The sequence below is a fragment of the Brassica napus genome, unplaced genomic scaffold (assembly GCF_020379485.1).
Source record: "Brassica napus cultivar Da-Ae unplaced genomic scaffold, Da-Ae ScsIHWf_3;HRSCAF=5, whole genome shotgun sequence".
In the NCBI taxonomy this organism is placed as follows: Eukaryota; Viridiplantae; Streptophyta; class Magnoliopsida; order Brassicales; family Brassicaceae; genus Brassica; species Brassica napus.
In genome coordinates this window covers 1-24969 of record NW_026016478.1, presented here as the reverse complement: position 1 = coordinate 24969, position 24969 = coordinate 1, and the positions used below count along the sequence as shown (strand labels likewise).

At 38.3% G+C, this 24969-nt stretch overlaps 4 protein-coding genes and 2 long non-coding RNA genes across 10 annotated transcripts; 3 read left to right on the top strand and 3 right to left on the bottom strand.

Annotated features, from left to right (window-relative positions):
* The first annotated feature begins 867 nt into the window (after positions 1–867).
* LOC125603809 (cytochrome P450 81C13-like) lies at positions 868–2729 on the top strand. The gene has a single exon (XM_048774578.1). The coding sequence runs from the start codon at positions 1100–1102 to the stop codon at positions 2594–2596; it is 1497 nt and encodes a 498-aa protein (XP_048630535.1). The 5' UTR covers positions 868–1099; the 3' UTR covers positions 2597–2729.
* A 222-nt stretch (positions 2730–2951) lies between these two features.
* On the bottom strand, positions 2952–4312 carry LOC125603810 (putative RNA methyltransferase At5g10620). The gene is made up of 7 exons (XM_048774579.1): positions 4134–4312; positions 4034–4065; positions 3824–3966; positions 3676–3742; positions 3528–3605; positions 3215–3360; positions 2952–3140 (listed from the first exon to the last, which is right to left on the bottom strand). Exons 1-7 carry the CDS (start codon positions 4207–4209, stop codon positions 3101–3103), a joined length of 582 nt encoding a protein of 193 aa, XP_048630536.1. The 5' UTR covers positions 4210–4312; the 3' UTR covers positions 2952–3100.
* A 1584-nt stretch (positions 4313–5896) lies between these two features.
* LOC125603808 lies at positions 5897–9381 on the bottom strand. 2 transcript variants are annotated; one of them, XR_007335746.1, is made up of 3 exons: positions 7839–9381; positions 7072–7684; positions 5897–7000 (listed from the first exon to the last, which is right to left on the bottom strand). It is a non-coding gene; the product is annotated as an uncharacterized LOC125603808 (long non-coding RNA). The 2 variants fall into 2 exon arrangements; XR_007335745.1 differs by having other exon boundaries at positions 5897–7684.
* Positions 9382–14415: 5034 nt separating this feature from the next.
* LOC111215651 (flowering-promoting factor 1-like protein 2) lies at positions 14416–15261 on the top strand. Its single transcript, XM_022719528.2, has one exon. It carries the CDS (start codon positions 14503–14505, stop codon positions 14830–14832), a length of 330 nt encoding a protein of 109 aa, XP_022575249.1. The 5' UTR covers positions 14416–14502; the 3' UTR covers positions 14833–15261.
* A 664-nt stretch (positions 15262–15925) lies between these two features.
* LOC106451800 (E3 ubiquitin-protein ligase MBR2-like) lies at positions 15926–18718 on the bottom strand. Of its 4 annotated transcripts, none has more exons than XM_013893777.3 (6): positions 18474–18708; positions 17062–18128; positions 16921–16971; positions 16732–16833; positions 16457–16615; positions 15926–16327 (listed from the first exon to the last, which is right to left on the bottom strand). In XM_013893777.3, the coding sequence occupies exons 2-6, from the start codon at positions 18115–18117 to the stop codon at positions 16193–16195; spliced, it is 1503 nt and encodes a 500-aa protein (XP_013749231.1). In that variant the 5' UTR covers positions 18118–18128; positions 18474–18708; the 3' UTR covers positions 15926–16192. The 4 variants fall into 4 exon arrangements, with proteins under 4 accessions (XP_013749231.1, XP_022575248.1, XP_022575247.1 ...); XM_022719527.2 differs by having other exon boundaries at positions 18573–18686; XM_022719526.2 differs by having other exon boundaries at positions 18567–18684.
* A 597-nt stretch (positions 18719–19315) lies between these two features.
* LOC106453848 lies at positions 19316–21081 on the top strand. Its single transcript, XR_007335747.1, has 4 exons — positions 19316–19646; positions 19743–19903; positions 20198–20255; positions 20841–21081. It is a non-coding gene; the product is annotated as an uncharacterized LOC106453848 (long non-coding RNA).
* The last annotated feature ends 3888 nt before the right edge of the window (positions 21082–24969 follow it).

The window sequence follows — 24969 nt, the reverse complement described above, 5'->3', positions numbered from 1 at the left end:
GATTGAACAGACACAAGGGAGAATCAAAATAAATGAAAAGAAGAGCATAGAGCTGGCCATTTTTGCACAGGAAGAAACACAGCTAGTATTATCACAAGAGACCTAAGACTGGGTGGAATTACTATATGTATATACTTCACAGCAAGTCAACGACTAAACCTGAGAGCCAAGTTACAAAAGTCACCAAAATAGTTGACCTTAAAAGTAAACAAACATGTTTAGTGGTCATCCTAAATCCTTCTTTAAGGTAAGCAGAAGGCATAATAAAGGCAGTGAGTGACTTAAAAGAAAAGAAAAAAAAAGGCTTTCCAACCAAGTCACAACGAAACGTGGATCATGAACACTAACATTTTCCAGAGAACTAGTTTATGCACACCACCACAATTAGTTATTGAACAAGAGAGGATTAGTCCACCAACAACTCAGGTGGTCCATCTGTAAACTATGTCAATGCACATTAAGTAAGAAGAACCTTGGCCTGCATCATTTAAAAGAAAAAGCCTTGCACCTTTTTGAGAAATTGAAACTAAAACGCACGGATATACTTATGAGAAAAATAATAGTCTGAAAAATGACTTCCACCAAGTCAATGTCAAAACCTAGGATTAGAAAAATAAGCTCATCCGAGGAGCCAGCTCAACCTCAGTTAAAACAAATGAACATCAACTTTAAGATCCTACATTTTTCTATGTTTTGTCAACTAAGTCTTTATCTGTTATCACGAAAAGAATGTGATCAACAATTATACAAACTGCAAAACAGTTGACCTCAAGAACAAACAAATGATAGTCACAACTGAAATATACCTCTTATCTTACGTGCAAGAACAAACCTAGATAGCAAGAGACAAGTAAGAACAAACCCACCAAATTGACCATCTTCTACTTTACTACCAACACTAAGAAAAATGTACATAAATGTATATCAAGAAGCTTCAGTTCCGACCAAACTCGTTGAAAACATGTTGTAATTCAATTTTCTATGTGTGGGATAAACAAAAAAATAACCACTGTCAATTGTTTTGTTGATATCTCTAATTCATCTTTCGTCCTCTTCTTGTCAATCAATCTTCAGCCTTGACCAGAAAAAAAAGAAGAAAATGGAAAATCTCTGGTTTATCATCTTCTCTCTCACAGCTCCTATCTTCTTCTTCTTCGCCAGATCCCTTTGGAGTCAAAACTCCAAGTTACCACCAACCCCTACGTCTCTTCCCATCATCGGCCATCTTCACCTTATCAAGAAGTTTCCTTTACCACAAGCTCTCCATCACCTCTCTTCAGTCCACGGCCCTGTTCTCTTTCTAAAATTCGGATGCCGTCCCGTCCTTGTCCTCTCTTCCCCAGAATCCATCGAAGAGTGCTTCACCAACCACGACCAAACCCTCGCGAACCGCCCCAGGACCATCACCTCTGATCACTTCAGCTACGGCTACAAGAACTTCGGACTCGCTCCTTACGGAGATCTCTGGAGAACTCTCCGCCGTCTCTCCACCCTCGAGGTCTTCTCCTCCACAAGTCTCCAGAAGAACTCCTTTATCCGTAACGAAGAAGTCTTGAATCTCTGTTCGAGACTCTTCAGATCATCCGTTGACTCTAGGAAAGTGGATCTCAAGTATCATTTCACGCTTCTCACTGCTCAGGTCATGCTCAGGTTAGTCTCTGGGAGTCGTGGCGTTGAAGAGAGCGGTCCGGAATCAGAGAAGAGGTTCTTTGATGATTTCAAGTCGAGGTTCTTCTCGAGCATGTCGATGAACGTCTGCGATTTTTTCCCAGTGTTGAGGTGGATTGGGTTCAAAGGTATTGAGAAGAGAGTGATGGAGATGCAGAGGATGAGAGATGAGTATCTTCAACGACTCATTGATGATGTTCGGATGAAGAAATTTGATTCAACCGGTTCGGTAGTGGAGAAGTTCTTACGCCTTCAAGAAACAGAACCAGAGTTCTACTCAGATGATGTCATCAAAGGAATCGTAGTGCTTATGTTCAACGGCGGAACTGATACTTCACCTGCGGTAATGGAATGGGCAATGTCGGTTTTGCTGAACCATCCTGATAAGCTTGAGAAGCTCAGAGAAGAAATCAAATCTAATGCTAAGCAAAAAGGGATTATACAAGACTCCGATCTCTCGAGCTTACCTTATCTTCGGTGTGTCATCTACGAGACGCTCAGGCTATACCCCGTAGCTCCACTCTTGCTTCCTCACTGCTCATCAAAGAGATTCAACTTAGGCAACTACGAGCTTCCGGAAAACACAATGTTGTTCGTAAATGCCTGGGATGTTCATAGAAACGGTGAGCTTTGGGAAGACGGGGATGTTTTCAAGCCTGAGAGATTTGAAGGGTTTCTTGGCGATAGAGATGGTTACAGGTTCTTGCCGTTTGGAGTTGGGAGGAGAGCATGCCCTGGAGCTGGATTTGGAATGAGGACAGTGGCGCTTGCTGTCGGAGCATTGGTTCAGTGTTTTGATTGGGAGAAGGTAGATGAAGGAGATATAGACATGAGGGCTGTTTTTGGTGTGGCAATGTCTAAGGCTGAGCCACTTGTCGCGTTGCCTAAGCTACGGCCTGATATGGTTCCTATCTTGTCTCAGCTCTAGTGTCATCTGTATTGTGGCCAATAGAGTTGCTTTAGACGATTGCTTTTTTTATATATACACATGTACAATAAGGAGAATGAATAATGATCATAAATCACAAATAGTTACCTTAATAGTGGAATCAGTTTCTTCATTTTTTCGTTCTTCCTTGGCATTAAATCTGCAAGAGGCAGGGAAGATGATCTTAATCACGGGAAGGTCTCCTCTCTCCTCCTTCCTTTAGATGGAGATCTATGGAGAATGATCATTTGTTGAATAGCCACTGTTGCTTCTTCATTCATTCAGTCCTTATATAACCAAAAAATAGTGATGCAACAAACAAGAACAGACGTCCCACTCAACGATGACCATAATATGAACTGGATCAGAAGCAAGTAAAATTTGACGTTCAATAAACAATCTCTGATACAACTATCGGCGGAGAAGCTATATTTAGCAATGTAGTTTCTCTAGACAGGAGAACTCGAAAATAAAAGAACCCAAAAAGTAGATTCATGTACACCCTCAATGATGGTAATTTTGGCCCTTGAGAATAGTCCATGCCCTGAAAACAGGAAACCAATTACATCATCTCATAGTATAATTGGAATGCAGAGACAGAAGTAACAATGTTATCACCTGTAAAGCTGTTCCATAAGTACAACAAGAGCTATCTGATGATTCAGGACCATGGAGGAGAGTCTAATGGTCACATTAGCTCGCTTCCTCACTTCACTTCCATGTCCATAAGCTCCACCTATACAAAACGATATCCTCGAAGCTCCCTGAAAACAGAGATCGCCACAGAGTCAAACATTCTCTCCTGCTTAACAAGTCCTCTTAAGCCTTTCCATTTGTAAAGAAAGGTTTCCTCAAGATGAATCAGATTAACTTCAATCAGTTTGATAACTTTCCAAGAAGACTAAGAACAAAGGGAAAGGCCAAAGCTTACACTATTGCCTGCATCCCCAAGTAACTCAGCCATCTGTTCTGAATCAACGTCACGGCCTCTCTCGTCAAGCACCACAACCTAAAATCTCACAATCAGACCATCAAGAATGACTAATTACAGATTGATTCTAAAGAGATTTCAATAATACCCAAACATCAGGCCCAATAAGCTTCATCACAGCCACTTCTTCATCCTCAACCTGAGCTCTAACATCCCTACGAGTAAAAACACTATTGACTTCAAACCAAAGCCATCTAAGTTACTGAGCTTTATCTCCAAAAATCGAATCAACGTACTGAGCATTTCGAGGATTGGAGCGAACCAAAGAATCCTCAAAGGAGCAATACGGTTTAAGCTTGGTCTTGTACTCATCGACCAAGAGTCGAACACCTTCCGATCTCTTTTTCCCCACTGTTATCACACGTATCGGCAGAGCTCTCTATTGAAACCAAAAACTTATCAAAACCTAAACGTCCAAAACCCTAATCAAGTCGATGGAAGCGTACCACTGCTTGGCCCGTGTATCTACATGCTCTTCCTGATGAAACCGTCACACAATCTTCAACCAATACGTTCGAAATCAACAAATTTGAGAAATGTATAAACCTTTATCATGAGGAGTAGGAGAAGCAGATGCGTAAGGCTGCTTCAGGTGACAAGTAACCATGAAAGAGATCGCCATTTTTTTTTTACTTCTTCACGTTTTAACGACGGACGATTATACAGTTGAGTTTGGACACTCCCAACACGAGATCAAAGCCTCCGAACGATACCGAGAGTTTTAAGCCCATCATATATGGCCTGTCGTAGTATATATATGGGCCTTAAGTACAAATTATATAATTCATGAACTTCAGCCAATCCCTTATATACTACATCTATCTATCAAGCAAATGTTGTAGAGCAAGTATGCATTATACAAAATAATATATATATTTATAATTCATACGCAAAAACATAAAAGTTGATATTGGCCTCTTTCTGACACATGCACACTCCACTATGAATAAGAATTAAAAAAAACAGTATTGTCATCAAACTTTATCACAAATCCACATTTGTACATCTATAATTATGAGTTGGACAATTAGTTAATTTGATACAATACCAAAGCAAGAATAATCGAAAAACAACTATACCACCGCATACTAATAAGTAACACATAACATATAACTAAATTCTTGAATCTTAAAACAAATTTCAACTCAAGCATTTAGTGAATATCATAAAAATTTGACAATTGGCATAAACTTGCAAAAATATAATTTTGAAAAAAAAACTGTTTTCCATTTTAATTTTCCATAAACTCAAGTAACGTTTCCTAAAATTGCTCACCCTTTCACCACTAAGTTCAATCATGTTTTAAAAGTTAAAACTGTTTTTCTTTTATAAACACTAGATCTTTTATCCGCGCTACGCGCGGATTGTTTGGTATAATTAAGTTTTTATTTAATTAATTAATTTATATTTATTTTAATAATTTATATTATAATTTGTAAAGTGATTTTTTGCCTCTGAACTCTCATACTTAAATTTAAATCAGCTTAAAGATTTATTATCCTTAATAAATAAATAGATCTGTTAGTATATAATTAACAATTAATTAAAAAGAAATTTTATTGATTTGAGAATTATCATTGTCTTAAAATAATTTATTTTTTGTTATAAAATATTCATATCTTAAATAAATAATTAGGTTTGTTATTATATTATCGTAAATTATAATGAATTGTTATTTGGTAATCATCATTATATAAAAATAATTTATATTGTGTTATCCAAAATAATAGTTTACATCATAATTTTTTAAAACAAAAGAGATATATCTCCTTATATATATTGTATATAATTTTATATATACATAAGTGTTTTTAATATTCTTACACAATAAAAGTATAATTTTATTATAATAAATATTTTTGTGATATGTAAAAAATTGATATTCATTTTTTTACTAAATATTTCAAATGCATGAGTATTTTTAAATTGTATTTTATGTGATAAAATAATTGTTCTTTGATAAAAAACCCTGTATGTTTGATTTAATATTAAATATTCTGAACATATGTAAATAATTTATTCTAGTGATATTTGAATTGATAATATATTTATTTATATGCAATTATTGTGTTTGCAACCAGTGTACCATTGCAACCAAACTCTTTCTTGAGATCCTTAAGTATCTTGCTGTAAAAAAAATATGAACCTAATAATGGAATCAGTTGAACCTCCTAGACCAACAGCCTAAGCCATGTTAAATTCGCATGATGCTACATGGTTGCTCAAAACCAAAACCTTTAATGATTAGAACACAATTTTTTCTTAAAAAATCTATTCGTGAATGCATTTGTAAATGTAAACTGCAAGACTTAAAACAACCAAATTCGTAAAAGCTTCAAATCCAACAAAACTAAGATACTCAAACATCAAACTTAAGGTAAAAAACATTATGCAGAGACAATAAGAAAGATAGTTCAATGTTGCAAACACAAAGTCTGAGATTAAAAAAAAACAAAGCATAGAGTCTTAGTAATCATAAAACCACGATTCAACACATCCTAGCCACATCTGGCTCGCTTGGGGTCTTCTGCCTCGACCTTATCAGCAGCCCTCTTCACTATCCCAACGCATGTGGAAGGATCACCATCAGCAATTCCATTCTGCAGAGTTCCTTGGGCTTCAGCTTCTTGATCTTCTGGGGTGAGAACCTTTGTCACAGTCAAAGCTTGGGTCTTGCCTGTCAAATTGTGATATGATACTTTCACAATGAATTTTCGAGTCTGTCCAATGGTATCGATAAGAGCCTGAGGTACCGGAACCAAGTGGTCATCTTCTACATTCTCATTAGCCTAATATACATTAAACAACTGTCACTATATATATCTAGCTATCTTGGAGAATATAGATTCAAATAACATAAGCACACAGGGTTGTAATTACCTCGAAATAACTTGCAACCAACTCTGAAGCTTTTCTTCCGGATAACTCATGTCCAGCATCACCGAGGAGCACAAAAGACGCCTGATCCTCATTATCATACACATAGATCTTGGCCAGGTACCTGTGTCATGTGCAGAGTTATAATGAGTGCATTAAAGTATAAGAATAAGTACAGCTGAGTCACTTACTGTGGAACACCAACAATGTCGGGTTTCCCACATTTTTTACACATAAGGGTGGTAGGCCCTTTGGTTGCCTTAGTGTGGCACACACCACAGCCTATGTAATACCAGGATGAACCGTGCACAACATCAGCAATGGTTGCTATGCACTCAAACCAAGCAACCTGCAAGATGCGAAACAATTAATTAAGAGATTAAGACTATCATATTGAAGGCGTTAATCATTGATATTGTATAACCTTGGCATCTTCCTGCTGAATATAGAATAAGAGCTCGCCTATGGTCATTGTCTCAGTCTTAGTGACAACGTCTGCGTTAACTCTGTTGGCAACAGATAAGTTCGCGTTCATCCTGAAGCCAACACCCAAACATCAAATACAATGTGGAATACAACGGCCAAAATTTAAATATAGAATGCTTACCAAGTGAGATACTCTTCGGTTGTTTGAACATCTTTGTCCAAGAAAACACGTGATGGCGTCATAGAGGAGAGAGCGAGGGCACCTATAACAGATCCATTGTTATAATACATATGCAAAGTTATAATGTAAATGAGATGTAGAAATATATATATGTCTAATATTTGCTATCTCGGAACCTATAGGTTACTCATATGTATATGTATATGTCCAAAAGCAGCTCTACTACCAAAACTAACCTAACCAGATAAGACTCCTTGACCATCCTGTGTCCTGCTTAAAAATTAAAAAGGTTGATAATACGGACCTCCAAATCGTTTCGGGTTTAAAGTAGTGACCAAAACAACACGTGCGGTTCCTCCAGATGCTTTAAATTTCTCACTAAAATCTGAGGCAGCCTTGTCCCATAGGTACAACTTCATCACCGGACCACTATAACATACAAAACACATGTGTTAAGAGAGACAACATATGAATATGAAAAAAAATAGATTAGCTTACTCATGTGTTTGAACATGGAGCAAGACGCGGCGTGATGAAGCCATCTCGGCATCATCTAGCATGAGACTATCACTTAGAACCTGTCCATTCACAAGCTTGATGTGGCCAACATAATCTGCAAGATAAAATAAACAAACTCAATGCTTTATATATCATAAACCCAAAAATGTAGCCTAAAATTGTAAGTGTAGATCAAAACATTATCCTAGACAAAGAATGCTGAACATACTTGATCGATTTAAACACATTATATAACACGGGGAGCTTACCATAAAGATCCCCTCTCAAGTCGCAGGCAGCATCGAACTCCTCATATCCATGGATCCGGAACCGGTCCTCAAGGAAACAAACCGGACTGTCCGTTAGATTAGAGAGGTCAGAAGTCGATGAGAATGTGATGGTGAAACTTGGTTCCGCAACACGATACAAATTCTTGTTGTGAGAACCGAAAAAACTGTTGAGTCTGTAAAGGCCACCAGCTCTCATGTGTGGCAAATAAGTGTCTATCCTCCCAGCTGGGATGAAACCCTGGATGACAGTCTCCTGTTATCATCAGTAAAGAAATTAAATCAGAAATGCTAGACAGGAAATCATAGAAACGCATCAACAAAAAAATTATAGTTACTGTACTATCAATAAAAGCAAACACTTGCTATAAATTATCTAAAATGTTCATCAGTCAAAGTTTTAATGGAATATGTTCTCTTTTTTTATTAGCAAAACTAAACTGCCAAAGTGAGACCAAGAAACCAAAATCATAAATTATTTTCTAATCATAAAGTCTCTGCCAAAGTAAAGTCTAGAACGATAAGTTTCAATTTCTAAACTAAACTGTAAGCAAGATTTTGGGTTATACCTCTTGGTCGATGAGAAGCATCTCGAGACCGATAAGCACCTTTGACACAATATTTCGAGCTTCCCAAAAATGGATCAACCGGAACCTCAACTCGCCGTCATGAGGTCCGTATTTCACATCTTTGAAAGCCACCACTTCGGCCGAGACAATAGCTTTTCCCCTGACGCGGGAAGAGACAGCAGATTTGCCTCTAACACCTGAGGAGACACCAGCCTTCGTGCTGTGAATGATCGCACCTGCATAGGAATACGAACGTTACCATCATTAAAAAAGGGAACTAAAAATCCACAATTTCACATGCGTTTCTATTTACTCTAGTATAAAAATTATCTACTAAAAACAATTATTTTGCTCATCTCATTGTTTTAAACCTCATAGCTTCAGATTCTCTATTTTTTATACTGGTAATCAGACGGACACTATAATCTCATAATGAAACGATAAGGGTTCTTACCATTGGGGTTCTTCGACATAGGTACGCCGATCAAGACGCCGGAAGAGACAGTAGTTTTGCCGCTGAGTTTGGTCAGACCGGAAGTGACCGACGCTTCGCCTTTGTCTCGCTTCGAGTGGAGATCGCCTATTGAGTGGTTGGATGAGACATGGGGTGTTCCGATGGGTTTGATCGGTCCGGGAGAGGAGTCAGACTCAACGCCTTTTGGTTTCTCGGAGATGGAACTTCCGTTGGAACTCATTGCAACAAAGCTTAATCGGAATAAGACTCGTATCAAGAGTTGTATAAACAAAAGAAGGAGAAAATGCGGATTAAGAGTTATATAAACAAAATCTGAAGGAGAAAAGCAAAACGAATCCATAAATGAGAGTAAAGAGAGAACGAAGTGGAGTTGTATTGATTGTTTAGGGTCAGATCATGAAACGGATCAAAGAAGAGGAAGAGCAAAAATTAGGAATCGACAAAGGAGATGAAGAATCGACAAAGGGACGAAGATTCGATTTAGGTTAATAGGATTTGAGAGACGCGTAAGGGAGAGGTCGAAATGGTTTGGTCGCTGGCTGGGTCTGTCTATGGTCTAATGGGCTGGGTTCGATTGTTTTAAAAATTACGGTAAGTCGAAGCCCAAGAAATCAACACATATTTGACATGGCAAAAACACCCTGTCTAATTGGTTGATTAAAATTGCCTACGTGGACAGCTTGGTTGAGGAGGATATCTCCCTTTTATTACTTATCTGATTTTATCTATTTATTTTACACTCTGTTCATCTATTCTCTCTCTCTCTCTTTCACTTTCTCTATCCATTTTTTTGTTGAGTTCTTGATCTGGTAAAAAAACATGCAAGTTTATCTTTCACTTTTTTTTTTTTGATAAGTATGTGAATTCATTATAGAAATAATGGTCCAAGAGATTCAACAGTCCTTGAAGGATTAAATTCTACTGCATCTAAGATTGCTAACAAAGCATGGGTCAAGGAAAGCCCCCCAAAAAAGATAAAAAAACTTTCAATGACAATAAAGTCTAGTCAACACCCGAGAGAGTGATTAGAGCTTCACTAACTAATTCCTAAGCTGCTATTCGATTACCAGTAGATGAATGCTTACCTTGCTGCAGGAACCTGTAACAAGGACATTAATCAGGGAGCAAATCAACCGGAGAATAATCCTAGGGGCCGAAGATTATCCCGAAGGCGAAACCAAAAGGACGGAAGGCGAAGCGGGGATGGCAAGGTCCTGGTCCGGCCCCAATCCGTTGGAATCCACTCCAGACGCCGAAGTAGCTCATGAGACAAACACGACAAGGCCATGTAGACCCTACAACAAACGAAAAGAGCCAAGCAGGTAGACGATGGAGCAGAGCTGTCAGAAGCAAGCAGATGTTTAATTCTCTCGACTCCGGCCCCTTCACAAAACAGTTGACTCGGAAGGATAATGGCAACAAAACGATGAGGAGGCAAGGCACAACATCAGTTAGTCTCCTTCTGGAACCGTGAGGAACAGAGGAGACAGAGCTCCAAACACCAGACGACAAGACAAGTCGTCATGCTAGCACCTACAAGAATCAGACCAAACAAGAGTCCCCGGCGAAAGCCTCACAGCGCCATTACATCTCAAATCCAAGATTCGAGAAGGGGAAGTCCTAGCGGAGCAACCGAAATGGGGGAGAGATGGGAAAGGCAGAGCAGCATGAGGCCAGAGACTTAACGGCAGCGACGCGCTTCAAATCCGGCGAGAGCTCAGGGTTGAACCTGACCCAGATCCAACCACCACTGAATCCCAGATCTACAACATATTCAGAGCTTCCTGAACACGGACAACTAACCACAGACTCGCCAACACTCCGGGGAAGTCGAGAACACACCCGACGACCGTTTAGAACCGCCGGATCCGGTCGTAATCCGACGATAATCTAGAGGAATCGAGCAAAGAGACGAGGAAAAGATATCCGCGAAACAGGGTAAGAGGCAGAGCAAAGAACATGAGGGGTGGCGACCGACGGTGAAGGGCACCACCGGCCACCGGAGCTAAGAAAATTAGGGTTTCAACGAAAAAAGGTAAAGTCGGAGAGAGAGAAAGGAGAGAAAAAATCTCTCACCTCTCTCTAGTTTTCTGATATAATATCTTTACTTTACTCAATGTCTCCCTTTTTCTCAGTTTATCTTTCACTTTCTCTATCCATTTTTTTTTGTTGAGTTCTTGGTCTGGTAAAAAAGCATGCAAGTTTATAATTACTCTTGATTTAGATTCAATTTCCTTTTACTGTTGATCAATAACCTCTTAATTGTTCATCTGAGGTTAAAATGAAGGGATATACTCTGCTCAAAAACTTAACTTTTCAGTAGAAAAATGAAAAATGAAAAATCAAAGTTTTGTCATCAAAAAAGGTAACAATAAAGCATCTCCCAACATTATTTACAAAATTGGTATTTACAAATTTGTTCTTTCGATAGCTTATATTTATAAAATTACTTTATTTGCTTTTGCAACTTGAAAAAATACAGAAACATATAAGGAAGAAAAAAATATAAAAACAACAAATAAAAAACCATATAGTTTTTTTTTAAGAATTAAATGCAGGTAGAATCTGACCCGTGCTAAGCATGGGGTAATAACACTAGTTAATACTCCCTCCGTTTCATATTAATTGTCGTTTTAGAGAATTTTTTTCGTTACAAAATAAGTGTTGTTTTCGATTTTCAATGCAAAATTTATGCAAAATTTATTTTTCTATTGGTTGAAATATGGTTAGGTGTATAAGTAATAGTATTTTTTTATAAGAAATGTACAAAATTAATTGTTTCTTTAATCCGTGTGCCAAAACCTAAAACGACACTTATAATGAAACAGAGAGAATAATAAACTTTCAAGTCGTTAGTACTTCAAATTTAGACTAGTTATTGAATCACTGAAACAAATACTGATATCAAAAAGGATGATAAAAGTTTCAAGTCATTGATTAAATAATAAATTTAGTATAACTTTTGATCTGATAAATAATCCGTAAAGAATCCTAATCAAAACCACAAAAGTAACTAAAAATGTTTTGAAATAAAAAAAAATATTTTAGCAAAAAAACAACTTGAAAGGTCAAATCTCCCAAATATCTCAGTACATTACTACACATGCATGTCTGAAGTGGGCATGAAAAGACAACGTTATGATTTTCTAACTGTTAGCATATATTATTCCCAATAACGCATCCCTACCCACCAGATTAATTATTTATAGTTTAGTAGTATTCTTGTTTCCATACAACACATATTTTAAAACTTTATATATCACATAGAAATAAATATGCGCGTTCTTTCGTATATATTCCCCAATCTCCACATCTGTAATTAGTTCTAATTCCGTATTAAACAACTCTTGGCATCTCAACACTCATTTGCCCGCCCATGCATCTTTATCTTTATCTTTTGGAGGAATTATTATAAAGCTGTAATTCGCAGTGTCCTAATATTTACAAGTTAGGACAAAATTTCATCGGAAATAATTTCTATGTGCGTACCTCTAATTAAATCAAACGTCGGATCTATTCATATCTAAATTTAGGATTAAAGAGAAAGAAATAGGATTAAAGCTATGAAAAATTGAGCACGATAGTATCTCCTTATATATGATATGCCATTGTCTTTGTGAATTTATTTGTCGTGCACATAAAATAGTTTTGTTGCTGTTGAAAAATATTTTTCATTGGAGATTTACGCAATGTGATTATGCAAAATCGGCCAGATTGATGATTGTTCACGAGTAATGATGAAAGTCTTTCATCTTAGTATGTAATTTTTCTAAATAGAAAATTATACTTTTGTAATAAAATCAAAACTATAAGACTTGCGATTAAAATCGTGCTTTGTCTTATACTTCTAGAATGTTCATATAGTTAGAGTTCTTTATAATAGACTGCGTAGTAAACACAGTAAAAAGTTTGCATGCATCTTTATTTTTCTCATCGAGGGTGCATGCATAAACGATAAAAAATTACTAAAAGTTAAAATGATTACCTTGTTACATCAATAAAAATGAGAATTGATAAAACTCAGTAAACGTGAAATGGTTATAACCCCATGCTTGAAGAGCGGTATGAAGGATTTCTAAACCCTAAATTAACTGATTACTGGCCAAACTAGTCTATACAGTTTGTATCGGTATGTAATAATTCAGTAAATGCCAATACGAATGTACACAAGTTTGTTCGAACTTGTTGTCCGTCCCATTCTTATCGAAATAAAACACTCGTTCCCTTGAACGAGACGTTAGCAAGAGTACATATTCCGTTTTACTACTTATGCAATAAGAATACGAATTTCATATATGAAAACGATGTCTTAAAAAAAATTAAATACATGATTCGGTAAGTGACATGCACTTTGGAAATCAAAAATTGGCTGCTAGAGTTATATATATTTGGTGAAAAATACTGCGTCGACATGTCCTCGGATAAATAGTATAATTATGATGATGTCGAAAAAATACTGCGTCGACATGTCTCACGGACAATTAAAACGTGATTCTCACTCACATATATGCTATTCAGAAACGAACTAGCCCCACCATTAGGGCTCCTTTCCATGTCTTTCGTATGCTGATTCGTTACTTAAAAAGCTGACTATATATACGTGAATCTAAACTGTTAAAATTTAACGTTAAAGATAGGTTTGGTATGCATACACTGAGATGTCGGATCCACATCAGTCATTTGCGTGAGAAATACCTCTTAAACTATCACCAGCTGACGTATCTTCTAGTATTCATTCCAATGAGACAACAAAAAATTGGCAATACAGTAAAGGCATATATGGAAATAAATATATAAGAAAATTCACATCGAGTATTATAACATTTTATTTAAAGTTATAGAAGGAGAAGAATTGAGGTAATGGTATACGTGTGTGTCCCAGAAGATCTAGATTCTCCATACTACAGAGACGGACTTTACCCTACCCTCTACTTTTAACTATACAACCAAGTGTGTCGCCTTTAAAGGTTCTCCCCAATCCTCGATTAATTGTTTTTTTTTTTCTAAATTAGGTCACCATCGAGAATATAAACCCAATAAACAAGTTTTACTTTATAAATGGTTTCTCTAATATTTTAGCAAGGATGTGTCTTGTCTAAAATAGTGATTGTGCTTTTTGATTAATAATCTTATTCTTTTTGATCTTCCAATTATTTGATCTTCTCTTTAAAAATTGATTTATCTAATATATCTCTTTCCATCAAATGATATTCATGTCTTGTAAACTCACATTACATTTTAAACATAGTACAAATTTAATTAATAAAAAGTAATTTAAATTTGTTAGAAAAAAAAATCAGATTAACATTTTTAAAAATTTAGTCTAGAACACATATGCACCATTTGCAAGCTTAAATAATAGGCGCGTTGAAAAATTAATTTATAACAAACCAAAGGAATGTATCAACAAAAAAAGAATGTCTAAATGGAAAACTTAGAATCTTTAGTTTTTTAAAACAAATTAATTGTCTCCTCATGCATGTATGACTATAAATATAGAACCCCTGCACACAATCTATCTCATAACTAAACACCAACGAAATCGCTCTTCTCTCTCTCTCTCTCTACACATTACAAAAGCTAGAATTCTTATTGTGAGACCATGTCAGGCGTTTGGGTTTTCAAAAACGGAGTGATACGTCTTGTAGAAAACCCAAACCAGTCCGGTGGAGTGACGCATGGCCGGAGGAATGTGTTGGTTTACTTGCCGACCGGTGAAGTAGTCTCTTCTTACTCGTCACTGGAACAGATCCTAATGAGTCTCGGGTGGGAGAGATACTTTAGTGGAGACTCTGATCTCATCCAGTACCACAAACGTTCCTCCATCGACCTCATCTCCTTACCAAGAGACTTCTCCAAGTTCAACTCCGTTTACATGTACGACATCGTCATCAAGAACCCTAATACCTTCCACGTCCGTGAGTTCCACTGAAATCCACGTATTAATTCTCGACCAGTCGGTTTAGTTTGCGTTTGTTTTGTTCCAACCGAGAGGTTCCAGACATACGAATATGAAGTATAATCATGTCAAATAACGTACGGGTCAAAAGAGAAGATGTGTGAGCTTCCAGAAGCAAAGCGATGGGTATTGGAATATCATCACTTAGTTTGTGTTTTTATCTGTTAATATGTGCTAAATTATTGTGAATGGATTTACTTATTTGTCCAAGTTTGTTGCATAATGCATTTGTATATGGTTCTGTCTTCATCTAGGCGAGGCTTTGTGTGGACGTTTAAGAGTAGTGTTGTTAAAAGGTGGCACATTACTTGTAGCCGTCGTTGATTAGTTTGCTTTGTAGCTTCGAAATTGTGGTGCAATCGATGTAAGTTGTGTTACTATAATATATATCCGATTCTCATCGCTGTTGAAGAAAAGTTCATTTTCGTTTTGTATGCAACTGAAGTTGTGTTACTATAATACTTTTTGATTTTTTTTTTCTTCTTCATATAGGAGTAGTATTATTTCATCATTTTAGGTATATAAAAAGTACAGAAACATAAACATTTACTAAACCCTGTTAACAAAAATAAATAAATTACGTTGCATATTAAGAAAAAAATCATGCAGGCATAAGAAGACATAAGTCTGACTTAATGAGGAGAAAAAATACGTGTCTGATTTCGATCAAAACCGTGGCAGATCATCATCATTTAATCAATTTAGTTACTTAGTGAGGGATGGTGATTTTGAACCTCTTAGCTGCTTGTGAAACCAGAGAACGAAAAATACCCGAATAAGTGTACCCCCAAGAAACTCAAACGCAGCCAATGTTACCAAAGAATAATACGAGTACTTTAGGATCAATATGGAAAAACATAGCAGCGAAGAAGTTGTACACCTCAGACTCAGAACTTGTAATAATCATTCATGTTAATGGTGAATAAGGGGTTGGATCAATAAATTATAAATTGATTATTTGTCTGCAATAGGAAATATGAAATATCCTAATTGCGAAAATTATTCAGTTAAATTTCAATGTGCAGGTTTATTTATCCGCTTCAGAAGAAAATAAAAAAGACGAGTATAAACTACAAAATGTTTCAGGTTCAAATCAAAAGTTGAGCTTTGATACAAGTGGGGAAAGAGATGGTCACCTGATCTATATGCCCATTTGTACCCCTATCCGGCCAAAAAAAAAAGGTTTTATGTACAGAAGAGAAGAGAGATAGAGAGCAAAGATGATGTAGAGACAAGCACTTGGTGCAAAAGAAGAATAAGAAGAAGAAGCGATGTATCTCTGCATCATCTTGGAATCATATCCCAAAAGCTAAAGTTTGGTGTGGCATCATCACTACGACTTTTCCTCAGCGGAGGTTTTGCAGATAGGGCACCAGTTCTTCATCCGTAGCCATTGTTGTACACAGCTCACATGGTACATATGTTCACATGGCATAGTCCCTACTTCATCTCCATCAACATACTCTTCCTGCATAAGTATATTTAGATAAAATTAACCTCTTCTTCGTTTCACTAAACCTCTTCCTACTCAGATACTAGACAAACCAGTGGATTAATTTATAGTTTGTGCGTACAAAGTAGAGAAAAAAGAGGAGACCTGGCAAATACTGCACTTGATATCATCATCCTTATCCAGCGAAATGGCACCGGTTTCATCTGTCTCTTGATAAATGCTTTTCTTGAGGCTTCTCGAGAGTGCTTCTTCGCTTAGAGCTGTGCTCACTGTACCTATTTCATCCCCCAAAGCTAGTAGTTCCTGTAAAAAAATTTGTGTTCATATGATTTAAGCTTTAGTAGACTTTTGATTGTTAAACTAAAATGGTGAATAATATCCCAAGGGAGCATGATGTAAAACAAACATGCAAGACTGACCTCATATGACATGTTATCAATGTCAATCCTCATATCGCTATGCTGATCGTGGAATCTGATCATACCACTTGAGAAGAGATTTGTCTCTAAAGAAGCCAGTTGCTGTGGGGAAAGAGCAGAACAGGTAGTAGAAACGTGAGAAACAAATCTATACCCGGACAAAACATGTAAGACCAAGCTGCTAATTACCTCGTATGTAAGCTCATGATCATGTTCAATTCTTTCCAGGGCCAACAATACCTGACACATTTTCAAAATTAGTGTTATCACCACACTCACGAACCTGTCAAAGCTTCTAATGAAATCAGACGACAAGATGACGGAAACTACCTCTGCAATTCCATTCATGTTGTAGCGACTTAAACCATCCCGGTCCACCAAAGAGCTTGAAGGGTGAGCTTCTGAGGGGCTACCAGGAATCATGCTACTTAACCGGCCAGTACTACTGTGACTATTTGATGGAGTAACAGAAAGAGAATGATTGGGATTGATTGGTGTTGCAGGTTGAGGCGTTTGTCGAGAAGTAGCAGGGGATGCAACAACTCCAAGTCGCCCTGATCTCCTACCACTACTTGAAACAACACTATTATCCCTGATAGTTGGTACCATACGATTCCTTCTGTTATCAGAAACTGTGACGCCGTTTCCATGAGAAGAGCTTTGATTCCTTCCCTTCATCACCGACACGCTACTCTTACTGCCTTGGCTAGAGGAGCTGCTCTCTCCATCAGAGTTTTTCTTTTTAGTCACACTGACTTTTGTTCCAGAGCTTGATTTAGTTGGAAGTACATCAGAGACAGAGTTGCACCTCAAGTTTCTCAATCCATTCCTGCTCAGACCACCTCTTAGAGTGTGGTCGCCACCAGAAGAAGAAGAGACAGAGGGAGGCATTAGAGTATCTAGAGTGCGCAAGTCAGGTTTCTGATGACTACTTCTGGTGGTTCCTCTACTTGAGCTAATTCCTACGACTTCTCTAGAGACGGTGTTTTGAGACTGAACACTGATTGCGCTTCTCTTAGTCTTTAGGCGAGGAAGGATGGGCTTAACCGCCGCTGGATCATCATGAATACTGCTCGTCTCTGAAGAATCTCTGTCCACATTAGATGAGGGCTGTCTCCTGCCAGTAGTACCTATGGCTGGCTTTCTTAAGTATCCAAATCCACCCGGAGTTCGAGATGAACTCCCAACAATTGCCTTTCCAGGCCTGCCAACTTTTGTATTGTCAACCGTAGGGCCAATCCTGCTTCCCTTGGTGGAGGTTACCTTTGCACTACAGGCAATTTGGCTGCAGAAAGGGACATTCTTTTCATCTTTCTTCTTCATATTCTCACGCAGTACAGGACCGGTTGCTTTTCGAGGCAGAACCATCGGGGTAAGCACATCCATCCATCCTTTCCCTGCAGACAAAAACAATACCTTATGAGATATCTGATCAAAAGTTGTATCCTGCCTGAAGCTCAAATAGAATATTCAGTTACACCAAACAAACAGTTACACCAAACAAACTTTATGAATAATAAACATCAGACCAGCAAAAAAGAGAGGGGATTACTAATGGTCCCCAACCAAGAGAATTCAATATAAAATAACATAAACACAGATTCAACAAGTCATCAAAAGATTTAAGGATGATCTTCCACCAAACCTAAAGCAAGCTAAACAAAGGAACACAAACAAATAAACAAAGCTTGCGGGAAGAACATAGAAGTGGATGTATAGATCATCCAGAGCAAAACACCAACTTGATGAATCATAAACATCAGACCACAAAGCTGATTATATGATCGTGGAAAGAGAGAGAAAAAAAAAAGGTGCTGCACGTTCAATCGAATTACACGGACTTTCCAATAAACAAAACGCCCCTTTTGTTCCCCGGAGACCAAAAAACAGAGAGACGTATAATAGATACAGAGCACATATAACAACAATTAAAGAAACTCTGCCCTTTCAATCAGAGCTAATATACAAACAATAACACGTATCGAACCCTTACCTATGGAGAATGGAAGAGAAATAAATGGCTTAGTCAGAGAGATCTGGGCCGTTGGTTTCGGGTTAGGTTCTGTGGAAGCTTAAAGATGAACGGTTGATATGCAAACTAACGTCCCCCTCTGTAGGACGAACGAAAACGACACCGTTGTCGTTAAGTAGCGTTACGTACGGTGGACGGAATGATATTGATACAAAAAATTTCTATTTTTTTGTTTGGTGGTGAAATTAATGGAATTTTTTACATTATTCGTAAGAGGAAAAAAAGAAGTGAAAACAGATTAGATTATTTCATTACTGGTATTGATAATGTCGAGAAAGGTGTATTAACAAACGTATCGTCGCTTTTGGCGTAAATCAAGAGATTAACCAATAAATAATTTTGTTTGGTTGTTTACAAAAAATAAAAATAAAAAAAATTGTTTGGTCAACATGGATTAACTAAATAAACATATATTCTTCTTGTTTAGCTTCACGAAAATATTTTTTGGGGATTTGTTGCGATGAGTGAAGTATTATTTAACTTATAAAAAGATCTCTCGCCTATATGAAATTTTCTTCAGATAGTTATCATCATAGCATTTATACATATGCATATGCACGTTTCGAAACAACCTTCACGTATAAAACTCATTGTATTTATTGTTTTAGAAGTCTATATATGGTAATTGTAATGACCCAATCCCACCATCTCCACTTCTTTCCCCAACCCCACCATCTTCACCTTCTTTTCCACTATCTCCACCCTCTTTCCCACCATTTCCATCTTCTATAATTCACAAACTTAGAAAGAAAGAAAGAGAGAGAGAGAAAGAAAAAGAGAGAGAGAGGAAGAAGAGGAAGGGAGAAAGCTCACCTGAGCTCGTCGCCGGAGCAACCGTGCGCCGTGATCACGTTCAGCTTGCCAGCACCGATCAACACCCTAGGTAACCGCCGGAAACCGCATGCCTTAAGTTCAGTTTCGTTTCCGTTTAGTAAATCGCCCATAACTTCCTAACCATTGCGAATCTCGTGCATCCAAGGCCATCATCGTGTTCCTCTCGACGAGACGAAGCCGTAGCCGCCGACCGCGCCGCAATCGGAGCCCGGATGAGCCCGCACGCGCCTCCGGAAGTTTCGCCTCTGCGCGCGCGTGAGGTGCACGCGCCGCCGCCGGAAATCGTCGCCGCCGCCTTCGCCGCCGGTAAGCTCCGCCGTCGCCGCCGGTGACCGAAACCGGTGACTCGGTCAATTCGTCCGAGTCAACTCAGCGAGTCAACTCGGTTGACTCGGTAAACCGGTGGATTGACTGGTTTGACCGGTTTAAATTGATTTCGGTTCGGTTAGGGTAAACCGGTCGGTTTAGTCAAATCGATTTCTGGTCAAAGATTGACCGGGTTGACTTTGACCAGCGGGTTGACTTTTCCGCAAACCTTGACCAGTTCCGTTTTTGATCGTTCGAAAGGCGTTCTGACTCGAAATTTCGATCTGATTTCAGATTTGGAGTCCATTTGAGCAGCTGGAGTTCATAGATACCACTTCTTATTATTGCTAAGGTGAGGGTCTAATCCCGAATTTCTCGTACACGGCTTAGGATCTCGAATAAATATAATTTATTTCTAATGTGTTCCGTCTGTGTGAAATCGAGTCTATCATTGCTTGTTTAGTTGTAGATTCTTTGCATAAACCGGAACTAGGGGGTTAGAGAATTCAACATTGATTGTTTCACTTAATGTAAATTCTTAGCTAGGATTGTTTTTGTTTGGAGACGGATACAGAGACGGACTACTGTATGCCGGATTGTATGAGGTTATGGCCAACTTTAGTCGACCGGTTGAGCTGTAGCCTAGAAGTGTCGATAAATCGTCTACGGGCGTGTGTTACCGAGCACTTTTTCGGTGTGTGTATGAACCGAGCACCTTTTCGGTAGTGTTTTTGGCCTGTTAGAGGGCGGCGAGTGTGCACCTCGCTAGGACCATTGTTTGTTGCTTGAGTACTTTAGGTACTGTGTTTGACATGCATTAGAATTAAATTATATTTATTCGGAGTGCTATGTCCGGGTCCATGGACTTCGGGGTAGCATCCCATACCTCATTGAGCGATTCCCCTGTCGCTCACCCCTCCTTCTTTCCCCCTTTTAGGTGAGACCGACGAGCAGGAGTGATTATCGGACTGGTGCTATTGGGCTTTTGGGTTTCTATCGCTTTTACCGCTTTTATCTTTATCGGGCCTTTAGGCCTCTGGACTTTTATCGTTTATGTTATTCCTATTTCAGACTTTCGGTTTATGTCGTATTTTATATTTCGGATGTTATCGATGTTGGGCTTTTAGGCCTTTTGGTACCGTATTGACTTTTATATTATGATATGAAGATTATTATTATTTGAGTTGTATTATTATTTTATTTCTGCTTTTATCAATTTATTATATTTCGAAAGTGGCGGGTGTCACAATTTGGTATCAGAGCGGGTTCCATCCCGGTTCCGTCCCGGGATGGCGGTCAGGGGATTCGGTTTTCATCGGTTTTCAACGTTCTTTTTGTTTAAAAAAAATATATATATATTTATTTATATATTTGGAAATTCTTTTAGCACCATTATGTCCAGTAATTACTAACTCAATTGTCTCTTTCAATGACGATGAGTAAAATCATCGTCATTCGTCCTTCGACTATCAGAGTTCTCGCCAGATGTTCAGCAGTTGGGTGATGTCCAAGTTCGTCAGTTTTCTCAGGAGTTATCAGTTCTTCGGTCATTATTTTGAGGTTATCCAGGAGTGGATATGTGACGTTTCTGCCACCAACCCACTTCAAGCAATCGTTCCACGAGTTTTGCTACTGGAGATTATGTGGTGTGTGGTATGAGCCATTGGTTGGCATGTGTTGTTGTGTGTACGAGTATATTGACTATTTTGGAGATATATTTGTTTTGTGAACTCGTGGAGATCGCTTTTGAATTGGGGTGCAGCAGCTTGCGTTGTGTGGGTGTTGGAGTTACACTTTGGTATGTTTACCAATTTTGGCAGTGTTGATCGTTTCAGAGATGTGTCGGTTTGGACAATTGATATAGGACATTGGGAGCTGTTTATGTCCATCGCGGTGTACCAATTATGCTTGGAGGGCCGATTTTTTCGGAGACTCGTCAGGGATTGAGCTATGTTTTTACGATGTCATCCTTGGGATGGATTGGCTGTCACGTCATCAAGTAGTGTTGGATTTCCTGAGGGCAAGAGTTCCTATTGCTGAAGCAAATGGAAGTTTTTATTGCATGCATTCTACATGCTGAGGAGTTATGGGATATAAGAACATAGAGATTTTTGGCTACCATTTCAATGGTTAAGGATGATGGACAACATGGGCTGCAGGATCTTCCGGTTATTACAGAGTATGAGGATATATTTGTGACCTTTGGAAAGGCCACCACAAGACACATGAGACGCTCTTGCAATTTTATTTTATTTTGGAGCAAACAGCACTGGCTTCACGAGTTTCTTATCGTCTATCACCAGCATGGATGACTGAGTTGAGAAAGCGATTGGAGGAACTCTTTGATAAGGGATTTATCAGATCGATTTTTTCCCCATGGGGAGCATCATTGTTGTTGTAAATAAGAAAGGTGGGAGTTTCAGATTTTGTATCGACTACATAGACTTGAACATGGTAACCATCATATTGACGAGTTGTTAGAAGAGCTTAATGGAGGTTCATCGTTCTCGAAGTTTGTCTTGGCATCAAGATACCATCAGATTGCTATAGCTGAGGAGTATGTACGGAATGCAGATTTCTGTTATGGATATTACGAGTTCGTAGTGATACCATTTGGGTCGACAAAGGCACTGTTGCATTCATGAAGATATGAATGACGTTTTCGTGAACATTTGGATAGGTGTGCGATTGTATTCACCAACGACATCCTGATTATTTTGGAATAGAAAGGAGATTTGTGAGCATTTAGCGGATTGCGTTGGATAAGCCTGGAGAGCATCAGTTGTTCGCTAAGTTGAGGAAGTGTAGCTTCTGGCAGAGGAATGTTGTATTTTTGGGTAACATGGTTTTGGAAGCAGAATTTTGATGGATCCAAAGAAGATTAATACCGTTTCGGGAAGGTCGAAACCTAAGAGCGCTACAAAGATCTGCCGTTCTTTTTGGGTTAATAGTGTACTACTGGAAGTTCATCAAGGGTTTCACCGGTATAGTAATGTTAAAGACGCGGTCTACGTGTAAAGACGTTAAGTGTGGTTGGATAGATTTTTGTTCGAGGAGTTTCACTGAATTGAAGCACAACTAATGAAGACACCAGTTTTGGGTTCTACTGAGGCTGAGGCTTACTGTGATGTGTCAGATACTGGATTGGATTTAAATTAAGGTATGAGGATTAAGTCATTTATATGCCTCACGCCAGAGAGGCTGTAGTGGTATTTGCGTTATAGTTTTGGAGATCGTAATTGTACGGGAAGGAAGTCCAGATTCTATGGGATCATTAGAGTATGATATTTATCTTCACTGATTAAAAATTGCACTTGGGCAGTGCAGTTGGATTGAGTTTGTAGCAGACTATAGTTTGGATATCGCATACTATCTGGTAAGGACAACCAGGTGATAAATGCCTTGGGTAGGCGTATGAGCTGTATCTCGGGAACCAAGAAGGTTCATGAGTTTACTGGGAGATTTGCTAGTCTCAGGTTGGGTGCCATTACTATCATTGGAGAGAAAGATGTCCTTGGGACTTTGGAGCAGACAGTTTTGCTATGGAGGATACACAAGCACAAGTTAGCATTATGGATTGGTTGAACAGATCGAGGTTGGGAGTATTGGATATCATACAGTTCTGAGCAGGATATACTTGTACCGAAACCGAGTTTGTGTGTTGGACGATAAGTTGTTAAGAAAATGAATCATACAAAAAACATATCACTCGTGTTTCTCTACCCATCGGGAACACCAAAGGGTACAAAGATATGAAGAGTTAACTATAATTGATGTAGTATGAAGATGTTTGTAACTACATTGCGTCGCGGTGCCAGACATGTTATATGACTATGATAGAGGATCAGTTATCTATCATGTTATTTTTGAGCTTGCTTTTGCCGGAGTGGAAATGAGGCATGGTGATTATGGACATTGTTATTGGATTTTAAATCACCATATGTGGAAAGGATGCCACATGGGTAGTCATGGATAGACTTACCAAGTCAGCCCATTTCCTAAGTAATTAAGAAGACAATCAGAGCTAATCAATTGGAGCAGACCTACATTATTGAGTTTGGGAAGTTTCATGGATGTCAACATTGTATCGGATTGGGAATCGAAGTTCACATCTACATTTCAGAGAGCCTTTCAGAAGGCACTTGAGACAAAGATCATATGAGTACAGCTTATCACCCATTGACATATTGTCAGTCAGAGAGGACTACTCAGAACTTAAAGGATATGTTCAGAGATTGCGTTGGATGGAATTTCGGAAAGCATCTACCTTTACCAGAGTTTGCCTACATCGACAACTATCTTTTGAGTATTAAAAAATAAAAAAAAATACTATACGAGGGTTATTTATGGTAGACCTTATAGTATACCACTTTGTTGGACCAAAGTGGGGTAGCAATATGAGTTAGAACTATTAATGGTTTAAGAGACGGTAGAGCAGAGGACATGCTCAAGGATTGGCTTTCGGAAGCCCATGACGTCAGAGGATTTATGCAGCTAAGCACCATAAGGATTTGGAGCTACATATGAGCACCTAATATACCTGAAAATAAGGACATTTCAGGAGGGACCTAAGACTCAGAAGATAAAGGAGCTTAAACCGAGACACATGGAATTGTATCCTTCACTGAAGTGGATTGGATTAGTTGCTTGCAGTTACTTTATCAGCAGTATATCAGCCTTCTAGGACTTGGTTCATATGACAGCATTGCAAAAGTTGAGAAGGCGCTATAATTATTTTGCAGTAGACATCAAGTGAGTTCATAAAGATTTTATGAACCTTATCATCTATTGAAGATTTTGAATCATCATGAGAAAACAGTTCGGGGAATATCGACTGTGTTTGTCCGAGTTCGTTGGGAGGGAGATAAGACTCAGGAGGAGACCTGAAAGGCCGAGCGAAGATTAGTATTCGAGGTTTTGCTATGATGACATTGGGCACGTCAGCTTATGACATGAATTCGGGGACGAATTCCTTATAAGTGGGGGATAATTGTAATGACCCAATCCCACCATCTCCACTTCTTTCCCCAACCCCACCATCTTCACCTTCTTTTCCACTATCTCCA

Bases quoted from the DNA above. Each gene is read 5' to 3' on its own strand.
- LOC106451800 (XM_022719523.2), bottom strand. From the start codon at position 18,117: ATGGATGTGCTTACCCCGATGGTTCTGCCTCGAAAAGCAACCGGTCCT. The intron at 16,972-17,061 runs GTAGTTTCCGTC...AAAATGTGTCAG, and splicing joins ACATGAATGGAATTGCAGAG to GTATTGTTGGCCCTGGAAAG. The intron at 16,328-16,456 runs GTCTCCTCTTTT...ATACTTATGCAG, and splicing joins TCAAGTGCAGTATTTGCCAG to GAAGAGTATGTTGATGGAGA.
- LOC125603810 (XM_048774579.1), bottom strand. From the start codon at position 4,209: ATGGCGATCTCTTTCATGGTTACTTGTCACCTGAAGCAGCCTTACGCA. The intron at 3,967-4,033 runs GTACGCTTCCAT...TGGTTTCAATAG, and splicing joins GATACACGGGCCAAGCAGTG to AGAGCTCTGCCGATACGTGT. The intron at 3,743-3,823 runs GTACGTTGATTC...TTTTACTCGTAG, and splicing joins TCCAATCCTCGAAATGCTCA to GGATGTTAGAGCTCAGGTTG.
- LOC111215651 (XM_022719528.2), top strand. From the start codon at position 14,503: ATGTCAGGCGTTTGGGTTTTCAAAAACGGAGTGATACGTCTTGTAGAA.
- LOC125603809 (XM_048774578.1), top strand. From the start codon at position 1,100: ATGGAAAATCTCTGGTTTATCATCTTCTCTCTCACAGCTCCTATCTTC.